At 46.0% G+C, this 12,946-nt stretch overlaps 1 protein-coding gene and 2 long non-coding RNA genes across 5 annotated transcripts; all 3 read left to right on the top strand.

Annotated features, from left to right (window-relative positions):
* The first annotated feature begins 94 nt into the window (after positions 1 to 94).
* On the top strand, positions 95 to 2,280 carry LOC136508396 (uncharacterized). Of its 2 annotated transcripts, none has more exons than XR_010771962.1 (3): positions 95 to 815; positions 1,812 to 1,950; positions 2,260 to 2,280. It is a non-coding gene; the product is annotated as an uncharacterized lncRNA (long non-coding RNA). The 2 variants fall into 2 exon arrangements; XR_010771963.1 differs by lacking the exon at positions 2,260 to 2,280 and adding an exon at positions 2,095 to 2,188.
* Positions 2,281 to 2,325: 45 nt separating this feature from the next.
* Positions 2,326 to 5,149, top strand: LOC136508395 (uncharacterized). Of its 2 annotated transcripts, XR_010771961.1 has the most exons (4): positions 2,326 to 2,342; positions 2,454 to 2,828; positions 4,363 to 4,493; positions 4,801 to 5,149. It is a non-coding gene; the product is annotated as an uncharacterized lncRNA (long non-coding RNA). The 2 variants fall into 2 exon arrangements; XR_010771960.1 differs by lacking the exon at positions 2,326 to 2,342 and having other exon boundaries at positions 2,349 to 2,828.
* A 5,293-nt stretch (positions 5,150 to 10,442) lies between these two features.
* On the top strand, positions 10,443 to 12,595 carry LOC136508369 (two-component response regulator ORR9-like). Its single transcript, XM_066503027.1, has 5 exons — positions 10,443 to 10,854; positions 10,960 to 11,048; positions 11,175 to 11,252; positions 11,353 to 11,423; positions 12,178 to 12,595. Exons 1-5 carry the CDS (start codon positions 10,659 to 10,661, stop codon positions 12,419 to 12,421), a joined length of 678 nt encoding a protein of 225 aa, XP_066359124.1. The 5' UTR covers positions 10,443 to 10,658; the 3' UTR covers positions 12,422 to 12,595.
* Positions 12,596 to 12,946: the final 351 nt, after the last annotated feature.

The raw sequence follows: 12,946 nt of genomic DNA, 5'->3' as shown, positions 1-12,946 counted from the left end.
TAAATCCTCATTTAACGATTTGCTGTCTGTCGCCATAGGTACTCATATTTAACGTTTAACTGTCCGATGCTAAAATGAAGTATACTGTCAATCTGTCTGTCGCTAAAAATAAATGGGCCCCACCCTCACACGTATATTCAGCTCGCGCCCATTTACATTCATCTCCCGGGCAAATATTGGCCTTGCCCACGAGTACGCAAACCCTAACCCAAATCCCAAATCCAGAAGCGCCCAAACTGCCGGGCGCCGCCGCCCTCTCCCTCTCCCAAATGGTGCCCGCCCGGCCAGCCCCAAATCTCGCCGGATCTTCCCCCTCGCCCTCACCAACGGCGTCGAGCTCTCCTCCCCTCACCGACGGTGACCTCCTCTCCCCCTCGTGCTCCTCCGCATCTGGGGCGTCGTGCTGGGGCTCCCTGACGACACCGAGGAGGGGCGCACGATGGAGCTCGCGAAGTCTCCTACCAGGCCGTCACCGGCAAGGACCGGCCGTGCGCGCCCCCGTCCCCGGCGCCCACCCCACCGGTGGCGCAGGCCGCGGCCGAGGGCGTGGTGGCCATGAGCCGCGTGCTGTGCCATCTGCAGAGCAGGCCGTGCTGCGAGGAAGAGAGCAGTGACGCCGTACCTGCCTATCTCCTTCGATTCGAAGCTCGTCGTCGCGGGGGACGACTGCTGCCTACCGTTCGACGCGTCGTCCATCGACACCAAGCGCCCGGCCGACCTTGCCACCGAGACCACGCAGATCCTGAAGCCCGAGGACCATCTCGTCGTGCTCACGTCCAGCGCCACCGACTGTAAAGTTTACATAAATATGCTTGGTAATTTATTGCTAATTGCTCCCAAAACACAAGCCAGTAGACTGTAAAGTGTTTTTTTTTTTTGCATTTTGAACTCCCTGCATGAAGTTGCAGCATATGGATAAAAAAAAGCTTGTTTGCCAGCTTATGAACTCAGAGTAGCTGGTACAATCTAAAGAGAAGATGCTTAATGCATGTTTCTGAACAAAAAAGCTACAAGTTATTTTGAATTAAAGAAGCTGAATATATAGGAGCAACCTTAGTGAGTCACTTTTAAATTAGCATTCTGATAACTAACTAGGTGTCAGATCCCAATTTTTATTTAAACCATTGATATTGTTTCATGATAGCACATAGGAAAACTGAAAGTGCAATGCACTAGCAATCCTGTTTCTGAATCAAAACATTTCTATTTCTATGCAGCTGTTGTGAGAACTAAAATAAGCACATAATCTGTTTACTGTATGTATGATTACAGATTAGACTAAATTCAGTGTATACTGTATCTATGGTCTATGCTCATATGCTGCTGTGTTTTTTTTTTTGCAATATAAGTTAAGCCACTAACATTCTGATTTTTTTCCATATATAGGAAAGCTTAAGTTTATGTCTATAAGGGCATTCATTAAAATTAACAACCAAGTACATGGGTGAGATACAGTTGAGAGAAAGTACATTTGTTAGCACCTCCAGAATTGGGTAGCTGAAAAAATGATTTAGTTCAGTACAAGAGAAAATGGCTGTTGGAGGACTAGGGTCTTGCCTAGCCAAATTAGCCGGTCTGTGCTAGACCATTGCACTACCTGTTGATCTTGTTGAACTTGTACTAAGTGTTGTCAAATCTTCTCTTTAGGCTTGACCCTCCATGGGAGTCCTCTTTCCCCCTCCCCCCCCCCCCCCCCCCCCCCCCCCCCCCCCCCCCCCGAAAGATCGATTGGGAGGCCTCTCAAGGATCTGTAATGACTTGTGGTATCTCAATATCATTGTGTCACTAAGAGGCCTTTATGATGCTGTCAGGAATTTGCACTCTCTCAGAAGTACCACAAGGAACTCCTCAAGTTGCAACAGAAAGACTGCACAGAAGCTCATGAACTTCTCGAGGATGTATTGACGGACCAACAAATATAAAACATTTAGACAATTTCACTTTCAACAGGTTGATAATTTCACACCAGATTTAACTCCCTTCTATTTGTTTACATTTAGCTTCCTACAGGCACAATGAAAAATAGCTTGCTCCAACTACTGTGCTTGAGATCTGAGAACACTTAAGTAAATCTTATCATCTAATTCCTTTTAGTGAAACAAATGGATTTGCAAATGTTGGCTGCACACCAAGTACTTGAGAAAAAAGCTATGAATTAAATGGCACATGGAACATCACTGCATCTCTACATCAAAGCCTTCTATTTACATGATCACATCAGTAAAATGCCTTCTATTCATGGCTGCATCCTTTGCACAGCAACACGTTTGCATCGCTGGCACCAGCAGTGCCCACCGAGCTCCCCCAGGCGAGTGGCATCTCCTCCAACTGATGTGTGGCAGGTACTTCATTTGATCCAATTTCACATTCAAATTCTTTAGATTGAAAACAGGGACGGAGGATGCGTTGTTGTGGTTTGTAGACCAGGGGTAACCTGGCATATTTTATTACAGGTTGAGAAATTGGCATGAGTAAAAAATCTGAGTCCTGAAGAACAATAGCTTTTCAAATCAACTATATGAAATTAGGTATTTTGGAAAACCTGACTTACATGTGCCATTTTTGCTTTGTGATTTTTCAGATCTCATAGCTGCAAGGCAATTCAACTAATATATCGAGCACTAATATTTGCAGTTAAATTAAACTATGCAGTGCGTCCATTCATTATGTCTGCTGTGGGTTGGCACTAATATTCGCAGTTAACTTTGACTCGTAGGTTGGCATTGGATGTGATTGAGTCTGATCCTGAATCTCTTCTCTCTCAGCATCCTTGTTTAGGAAGAACGTGGCTATGAATTCCAAAGGAAGTTATCCCCAGATTGGTTGAGGTATGTGAAGTTATCCCTAGATTGATTGATTGACGATGGGTTGATTAGTAAATAGTCCTAAAGATGATCCTAAACAAGGATGATCCTATATAACTTAGAAACAAGACTGAGCTTCACCGAAGTCGTACCTATACATGTGATATGCTCTCAGGTCGTAGTTTATAGGTAATAGCTATACTAAATATGATGGAGAAAAAAGGCATTTGTTTAGAGATGAAAATTGTAACTGTAACTTTACTTGCACATGTATCCAACCACTATGAACTGTGCTAAAATATGTAAACTGAAGTTCACAACTGTTATCTGTACGTTTCAAATAAATCAAAGTAGGAAAATTACATAGGTTAGCTACTCAGTTACTGTTGATTTGGAGTGCCTACCCTGAATAAAGAACAAACTGGATGTTTTGTATGCATATGTCATGAACTTTGTACTTACAGTTTCCTTGAAACAGTCAATTGCCACGGGTGAAGCACCATCCTTTGACGCAAATTCTTCGAGAGTCTTGGAAATATGAAAAATTAAATACCAGTAGCAGTCCCCAATCTGTTTAGCAGCTTCTTCGTTCCAACTATTTGTTGAAAACCACAACAATAGTAAGTGACATAGCCACAATTAAATATGAAAGACTGTAGTCCATTCGATGCAATCCAGCTCTTATTAAAACAAAATGGGTAGGAATTTAAGACTCACTCACTCAAATTAAGGTCTTCTGTTGTATATGGGAAGAGGCACTATCTTCTTATTCCCCATGCTTTTGATTTCATGGTATCATGGATCTGGTTCACTTGGTAGATTGAAATAGGGGTTTCAGATATCTTCTTATTTGCCAAATAAACTGCAAATACAGCTGGCACCTCTGCTGAGGTTACTTCGCATATGACTTGTGATGTTGCACATCTTGTTTAGAAAATAGGAAAGTGAATATATAGTTTGTTTATTCTTATAATCAATTACGGCTTTCTTATACCATTTGATGAGGACCCGTACATCTACTTTGCCGTCTCACCTACAATATTAATCCATCATCTCTTTATTTCTGGTAGTTATATTGTCAATAGACACGTACTGTCCACGTTCATATGCATCGTCATATTCTGTGATTGAATCAGCTTATGAGAAAATTGCTTGTGTGAGTGCAGCTGCGACAGATTTCTGTGGTATCTATATTCAGCTAGCAGTGGCTGAAATCCTGTTTATTCATAGGTTGAGGTTCTGGCTCAGTTACATTGATGAATTGTGACAGCTTTTCCTTGTTTTTCAGTCAGTCAGTCACCTGTTACATAGAGCTATTTGTATGAAAACAAAGAACCAATTCAATCTATTGGATAATCTTCTCCAAATGCTGTCCATGTTTACTATCTTAGTCCTCCAAAGTGACATGTAAATGTGTGCACATTTTCTTGTTTATTTGTGTTTTGCTTTAATCTTTGAGAAACATTTGATGGTAGTGTGGGTTCATTTGTCATGCATACATGTGAAACTTCTTTATTCTCCACATTTATGTCATTCTTGTTTCACTTGGCAAGAACAGGTTCCTGTACAAGTCCATAGAAGTCTTGCATACAGTTATGGCATCAGACCAGTCGAGCCAGCAAGAATGGCAGTAGCAGCTGGCTTATCCGATGGGTTGTTATTTACAGAGCTTGACAGGTATTCTAGAAGGTGAGTAAGAATTATACAATACTTGTAAGATTTCTTTTTAATATTTTTTGTTGATCTGCCCCCAACTTTGCTTGGGTCTAAGAAGCTTTGCTGTTGTTTATCTGCCCTGCAACTTATTGTTTCTACCTTGTTATCTGCCCTGCAACTTATTGCCCTCAATTGATGAATCGATGTGTTCCTTAGACCTTTCACTGATATATCTGACAAAGTGGTTTCTTATATTCGAGTATATTCTGTGCATTTAAGATCCAGAATGCCAATCTATGAATCTGTATGTTAATTTTTCTTACACTTGCATTTTTGTTAGACCTGATGGACAGCCATGTGTGGAGGCTCAAGAGTTTGGATTGGTAAGGAACATGCTCATTGCTGCCGTCGAAGAGAGATACAAGGATGCTGGTAATGATCCATTCGTCTTATGTATTCATTCAATTCATCGAGGACTCCACATTGAGCGTCTGACAATGATTCCACCCAGTGACCATGTGTAATATAAATATCATAAGCTCTTTGGAAACATCAGCATGTGTAATATACATATATATGTGTAGGCGCGCGATGGCGTGCGCCATTCACTAGTGTATGTTTGTTCTTAGTTGTGTAGTGACATTTGTATTATTGTGGACAATTGTTGATGGATTAATTTTTATTTTTTTAACCATTTAAAATTGTCTCGTTGGACTGTCTGTCGCTAAAACCATATGTACCATCGCACAGTCTGTCGCTAAAAAGTAGTAATGGACTATCTGTCGCTAAAAAGTAGCAATGAACTATCTGTCGCTATAAATATTCTGGGCAGTAGACTGTCTGACGCTAAAAGTACTATCTGACGCTAAAGATTTTTAGCGACAGGACTTACAGCGTCTGCAGAAGTCTGACGCTATAACTTTTTAGCGTCAGATTGTCTGTCGCTGTAGCCGCTTTTAGCGTTAGATCGTCCATCGCTAATCTTGGTGTTGTGGTGTAGTGCATCACTGTTGGTTGGGACTACAAACCGGCAGTGTTGTTCAACTAGACACTGTCGGGTGGAGCCAGAAACCGACACTGTTTCCTGCAGATCAGTGTCGGTTTTTAAGAACCGACAGTGATGTCAATCCCTTATCACTGTCGGTATGCCACTGTCGGTTCAAAATCCGATAGTGAAGGGGTTTTTTTGAACCGACAGTGATGTCTAGATCTGGGGTAGTGGGGCAAACCCTTCCATATCTTAACAACCGGCTTATGGAAACAATGACCAGAGAGATTAGGGGAGTCGAAACATGATCAACGCCGTGACTCTGCAGGTCACGTCTAACTATAATCTAACATACACATATATATACTTCTCTTATACATAGCACATGAGGCAGTCACGCGAAACAGGCCGACAAGATCATGCAATCGATACCGCGGCTTTTACAACAGAACTTGTCTCTTGTTACAGATCTCCAAGATTTCGAGGTTGGTGCGGCGGCCACTGGTATCGCCTCCCCAAATCCGGCGATTTTCCTGGCGATCAAGAAAAGCTACACGCATCCCATCCCAATCCCATCCATGAGCCGGACGACACCAGAATCGGAGACATGCATGATCCACGTAGCCTAGCCTCACGCGAACAAGATACCTATATTATATTCTAGTATAGACACTGACCGCTTGATCATTTTTGTGACTTATAAGCCAACTGATTCTATTTTGTTGTGAGAGAAAAATACTATATCATAGCTGATAAGCCTGACTTATAATCCGTAACAAACCAGCTCTGTCCCTGCCCTTGGATTGATTACAAGCAAGTGGTCAGACAGACCGTCAGAGGGCAGCAAAATCCCAGTTCTTTACTAGCAGAAAATCGCTGCAGCTCGCCAACTTTGAGGTCAGCATAGCGCAACTGATGAAGATTAGTACAAATCTGCATACTTTACCAGATCGCCACAACGATCCGTATCTTTCATCCTTTCAGCAGGCCAGGGTCAGCACTATCACACAGCAAGCTACTCCTACCAGTAGAGGACAAAAAAAAAAAAACCCACCCCAAGAACTAAAAAACTAAGGGCATGTTTGGTTCCACCCCTAAAGTTTGGTGGCTCCTCTAAAGTTTAGTAACCCCTGTTTGGTTATAGTTGATAAAGTGTGTAATTTGTGTTACTTCGGATAGGCTAGCTGAGGTTTTCCCCGCTCTGTCGCCACCACCAGCACCTGCCCCTGCCTCTTCTTCCTCTGGTGTGTGGAATCAGCAGGCGCTCCTCGCTGCTCTGGCCACAGCCAATGTGCTAGCCGCTGGACCTCAAGCATCCGAGTGGTTCCTGGACACAGGCACCACGAGTACATTTTCTTCTGCCCGCCCCCTTCTTCATTCTGCACCCATCACCGTTGGCAATGGGACTTCCATGCCTGTCACCCACACCGCCAACTCTGCAATTCCTGGCACTCCCTTTCATCTGAACAATGTTCATATTTTCCCTCATCTTGTTAAAAATCTCATATCCGTTCGTTCTTTCACTCGCGATAACAACATTTCTGTCGAATTTGATCCCTTCGGTTTTTCTATCAAGGATCTACCTACTCGGACGGAGATGCTCCGATGCAACAGCGACGGCGAGCTCTATCCTCTTCGGCCTCCGTCTGCACTGGTGCTGCTGTCCAGCTCTACCTCCGCTGATCTGTGGCATCAACGTCTCGGGCATCCTGGCCAGGACTCCCTCCAATGTACTCTTCGTCAGTTCGAGTTTACCTGTACAAAGGTAGTAGCTCATACTTGCCAGTCCTGTCAGCTCGGCAAGCATGTCCGTCTTCCTTTATCTCCCTCTTCTTCAGTTTGTTATGTTCCTTTCCGGCTTGTACACGGTGATGTTTGGACCTTACCTGTTCCGAGCAACTCTGGCTTCAAATACTATTTGGTTTTAATTGATGCTTGTACTCACTTCGTTTGGACATTTCCTTTACGTGCCAAATCTGAAGTTGCTCAATGTCTGATTTCATTCCATGCCTATGTCCTGACACAATTTCAGTTGCCACTCATTTCCTTCCAAACCGACAATGGCAAGGAATTTGACAACACTGTAGTCCGTCAGCATTTTGCCGCACACGGCATCAGCTTCCGCCTTTCTTGCCCATACAGTTCAGCGCAAAACGGCAAAGCCGAGCGGATCATACGCACACTTAACAACTGCGTGCACAGTCTTCTTCTTCACGCTGGCCTGCCTTTTCCTTTCTGGGCAGAAGCTCTCGCTACTGCCACTCATCTACTCAATCGGCGTCCGTGCCACGCCACAGTACCGATCACACCCTTCGAGCGTCTTCTGGGTGCTCCACCATCATACAGCCACCTTTGGGTCTTCGGTTGTTTATGCTTTCCCAACGCCACCGCACCGCACAAGCTGAGTGCTCGCTCCCGCGCGTGTGTTCTTCTAGGCTAACCCTCTGACCACCGCGGCTATCGGTGCTTCGACCTTGCCAGCCGTCGCATCATTACTTCTCGTCATGTGGTGTTCAACGAAACTGTGTTTCCATTCCGAGTGCCATCCGTGCCCACGACGTCGCACACGTCGCCTTCCTCGGTCGCCTTGGACAACGGTCCAGTGCATCTGCCGGACGCCCCGCCGAAACGCCGTCGTGTCTCTACGCCCAGCATCGCCTCGTCCCCTGTGGTAAGCTCAGCGCCCACGCAGCCTCCACCTTCACCTGGCATGGCCGATGTGCAGCCCGACCCTGGATCTGCCAGCTCCGGTTCGCCCCAGAGTTCCACCACACCAGCACCACAGCCCACACCACCTCCACCTCCCACACATCCTATGGTCACTCGTGCTCATGCCGGTGTTTTCAAGCCCAATCCTCGATACGCCATGGCTGCAACCACTGCGCCTATCTCACCAATCCCTTCATCCGCTCGGGAAGCTCTGCGCGACCCCAATTGGCGCGGTGCCATGGAGGCTGAGTTCTCCGCCTTGCAAGCAAACCGGACATGGCGTCTGGTTGACAAGCCACCTGGTGCGCACATCATCTCGGGTAAATGGGTTTTCAAGCACAAACTGAATCTAGACGGCTCTCTCGAGTGGTACAAGCCGAGATGGGTGGTACGCGGCTTTACACAGCGCGCCGGGGTCGATTTCAAGGAGACCTTCACGCCGGTCGTCAAACCGGCCACCGTGCGCACAGTGCTCACCATCGCCGCCTCCAAGCAGTGGCCGACTCGGTAACTCGATGTCTCGAATGCTTTTCTCCATGGACATCTCGATGAATTCGTGTTGTGCCAGCAACCCATTGGCTTCGTGGATGCTGAGTGTCCTCAGGCCGTCTGTCGCCTCGACGAATCCTTGTATGGTCTTCGCCAGGCGCCACAGGCATGGTTCACTCGGTTCGCGACATATGTCGTTCGTCTCGGCTTCCAGGCGACTCGATCCGATTCCTCCCTTTTCGTTCTTCGCCGAGGATCCGACGTTGCCTACCTCCTCCTCTACGTCGATGCCATGGTCATCACTGCATCGAGCTCTTCGCTGCTGCACCAGATCGTCCATGCCCTCCGCTCTGAGTTCGCTGTGAAAGACATGGGCGACCTGTGCTTCTTCCTCGGCATTGACGCCCAGTGCATGGCGGCCGGCTTCTACCTCTTTCCAGAGCCGGTATGTCGAGGATATTCTTCAGCGCGCGGGCATGTCCAACTGCAAGGCCACCATGACGCTGATCGACGTGAAAGGCAAGCTTTCCTCCGATGGACCCTCTGTGCCAGACGTGACGTTGTACCGCAGCATCGCCGGCTCCCTGCAGTACCTGACAGTGACACGGCCGGACCTCGCCTTCGCCGTGCAACAAGCATGCCTCTACATGCATGATCCGCGCCAACAACATTGGGCACAGCTGAAGCGGATCTTGCGCTATGTCCGCGGCACGACGTCGCACGGCCTCCTGCTCCGCGCCTCCCTGAGCCTCGACGTCACGGCGTACTCCGACGCGGATTGGGCTGGGTGCACCGACACTCGACGCTCAACGTCTGGCTTCTGCGTGTTCCTTGGTGACTCCTTGGTGTCGTCGTCCAAGCGACAGCCCACCGTGTTGTGATCCAGCACGGAGACGGAATACCGCGCGGTGGCCAATGCCGCCGCCGAGTGCATTTGGCTACGACAACTTCTTGGCGAACTTCACTGCCCCATTCTGAAGGCTACAGTCACGTTCTGTGACAATGTATCGGTTGTCTACATGTCTGCGAATCCAGTGCATCACAAGAGAACGAAGCACATCGAACTCGACATCTATTTCGTGCGCGAACGGGTGGAGGCCGGTGAGCTACGCGTTCTACATGTGCCAACGGGCGAGCAGTATGCCGACATCATGACGAAAGGACTCACGACGAAGACCTTCGAGGCTTTCAGGGATAGTCTTTGTGTCACGCCTATGACTCATCAGACTGCGGTGGGTGATAAAGTGTGTAATTTGTATTACTTCGGATAGGCTAGCTCAGGTTTTTCCCGCTCTGCTGTTGCCACGGTTACGCACTAGTCAGCCACGACGTCGCCCACGCCGCGGCTCCGCGTCCGTGCGCTCGGCCCGCAGACGACTCGCGCCGGCAGTTCTGCTCTGTACTTGTATAAAACATACAGAGATCAATACATCAAAGCTTGTTGGCTCCATCCTAAACTCTTTCAATAGTGACTAAAGACCACTAAAGCAGCTGTCCCATGTATATTTTAAGCGCTTTTGGCTATCCGTGGTGACTAAAAGTCACTAAACTTTAGTGGCCCCTAAATTTTAGTGGGGGTGTTTGGCATTTTAGTGACTAAAAGTGACTAAGAGGGGTGGCCCTAACACAGCAATATGCCCATATGATATGGTAGGGTAGCAGCACTAGCAGCAGTATGAAAAGGCAGAGGGAAGGGAACAAAAGAAAATGGTGGTGGTGGATCCTTTCTGTGCATGTTGTCTGTCTCATGATACTCTGTCGTGGATGGATGAAGTCAATTCGTGGCAAATTTGGAGCAAATCTGCTCCAGGATCTTGCTTTCCATGCGCTGAGACGACTTTCTTAGTCATCACACCTTCTTTTCCGCTCCTCCTTCGCTTTACTTTCCATGATTCCATCACATCACATCTCCTCGAATCCTTTCATGTGCTTGTGTGTGTATATAAGTATGTACTCAACCACACCCACATCCTTCATCATTCAGAAAGCACAGCAAAAGCCTCTGCCCTCTGATGCCAAGACCAAGCACACAGACCTCTAGCCTTTCTTCTTCTACAACTCTTGCTTCCTGCAGCTCTTCTCTCTTGTTTCGATCGGCCATGGCAGCGGCGGTGACCACAGAGACTCCGTTCCATGTCCTGGCGGTGGACGACAGCCTCCCGGACAGGAAGCTCATCGAGAGGCTCCTCAAGACCTCTTCCTTCCAAGGTAATTCAGTCACCGGATTCTCATCTCCTTTGCAGCATCAGGCTCTACTCTGAAACTCATGAAAGATGGTTCCTTTGGCTCTAATTTGTTTCTGAATACATGCAGTGACCACTGTCGACTCAGGGAGCAAGGCGCTGCAGTTCCTGGGGCTCCATGACGACCACAGCCCTGTTCCTGTCCACACAGACCAGCTGGTAAGAAGAAGATGGCTTCCTCTTCCTATGTGTTTTCGTGGCTAGCTAGTCTGAAGAAAAGATTTCTGATGTACGGTACAGTATTTGGTTTTGCTCATGCTCTGTATGTATGTGGATGACAATCAGGATGTGGCGGTGAACCTGATCATCACAGACTACTGCATGCCTGGCATGACAGGATATGATCTGCTCAAGAAGATCAAGGTAACTAATTTATATCCTATCTATCTATGGTGCTTTATTGGTATGATCCACTGAAGATAACAAGGCCTAAATAAGATGCATGTTTGGTTTGCTCAATCAGGAATCGTCGTCTCTCAGAGATGTCCCAGTGGTCATCATGTCCTCTGAGAACATTCCTTCAAGGATCAATAGGTGAGCAGTGAGCTACCTCTCTCTGTGTCTTGTGGATCTAAACAACAGTGTTTAAGAAAAATCAAAGTTAAAAAAATGCAAAAAAAAAAAAAACATTAGTGAGGAGTTGAGTAGAGTTAAAGCAAGAATTGGCTGACGGCCTGTTCTTGCTCAGAAAATCACTTCATGTTCAGAAAACCTTTTAGAGAGTTATAAAGTTCCTTTTTTTTTCTTCCATGTATGGAGACATATATAAATAAATAAATGAATAAGTTTAGGACCAAATTGGATATGGAAATCTCAACGAATCCTTAATAATATGTTGCCACATGTGTTGTGCTATAATAGAGGAACGAACCACCACATACATGACAGCTCACACCGTCCTTGTATTATATCTCGGCCTGGTCGGTGTAAAATAAACAACAAAAGGAAAGATATGAAATGATAGTCAATTCGATCTTGTAGATCTTTCATATTGCCGTATCCATGAAACAGGTCTGTTGATGCAGACAGGTCACTAGCACCACTAACCACTCGCTGCGCGATACTCCACCAATGGGAGGGCACTAAAGTCAAAGAAAGAATCAAAAGATATTTCTGCCCTTTCGGGAAAAAAAAGAATCAAAAGATATGACATATCCATAAAAACAAAATTTAAAGATTTAAGAAAAAAACACAAGTTGCAAGAGTTGTTTTCTAAAAGCATATCATGCTTTATATATGATCAAAGGGGAAAAAACTGACAGTTCTGGTTTTTGAAATTCTGAATCAGGTGCCTGGAGGAAGGAGCTGATGAGTTCTTCCTGAAACCAGTACGGCTATCCGACATGAACAAGCTCAAGCCCCACATACTGAAAAGCAGATGCAGAGATCACTATCACCAGGAACAGCATCAGCAAAGTGACAGCAACAGTGACGAATGCAGTAACCCCACAAACACCAGCAGCAACCGTAAGAGAAAGGCAGCAGACAACGAAGAAATCTTGCCCCAGGCAAATAGATCAAGGCATAGTTAGCTGCAAACTGACTAGTACAGCTAACCTTTTTTTTCCTCTTTCCCTTGGTCATTTGCCTTATACTCAGTTTTTGGTCTACTGATTTGTAACATAGATGTTAGCACTAGCTTGGCAAAAATATAATGGAATGTGTAAACGGATACTGCTTGAGTCGAATCATGTGATTCTGCAACACATTTGCCTGTTTCATTTATCAGAAAAACAGCTGAGATAACAACCTAACAGAGTCACAGTAACAGGCCATTGGGACAGCGTGTGCCGAAGCCAAGAAATAATATCTGAAACTGATTGTCAGATAACTAACGATTTTTTACTGTTTCTAAGCTTCAGTCTGGATACAAGTACTCACTATAGTAGTCAGTAGGGCAGTAACTTAGCTGGGATACGATTTTTACCAACAGCAACAGCTAACAGCAAACGTCATCCCTACAGTAGGGTGCTTACACTGGCTTACAAGGGCATCATCATCTGCTGGGAGGTGATTGTTACTAACTGCTTATGAGAAACTTCATTCACAGAAACCCT

The sequence above is a fragment of the Miscanthus floridulus genome, chromosome 15, assembly GCF_019320115.1.
Source record: "Miscanthus floridulus cultivar M001 chromosome 15, ASM1932011v1, whole genome shotgun sequence".
NCBI classification, from domain to species: domain Eukaryota; kingdom Viridiplantae; phylum Streptophyta; class Magnoliopsida; order Poales; family Poaceae; genus Miscanthus; species Miscanthus floridulus.
This window is presented reverse-complemented; position numbering and strand designations above follow the sequence as displayed.

Bases quoted from the DNA above. Each gene is read 5' to 3' on its own strand.
- LOC136508369 (XM_066503027.1), top strand. From the start codon at position 10,659: ATGCCAAGACCAAGCACACAGACCTCTAGCCTTTCTTCTTCTACAACT. The intron at 10,855-10,959 runs GTAATTCAGTCA...GAATACATGCAG, and splicing joins CAAGACCTCTTCCTTCCAAG to TGACCACTGTCGACTCAGGG. The intron at 11,424-12,177 runs GTGAGCAGTGAG...ATTCTGAATCAG, and splicing joins ATTCCTTCAAGGATCAATAG to GTGCCTGGAGGAAGGAGCTG.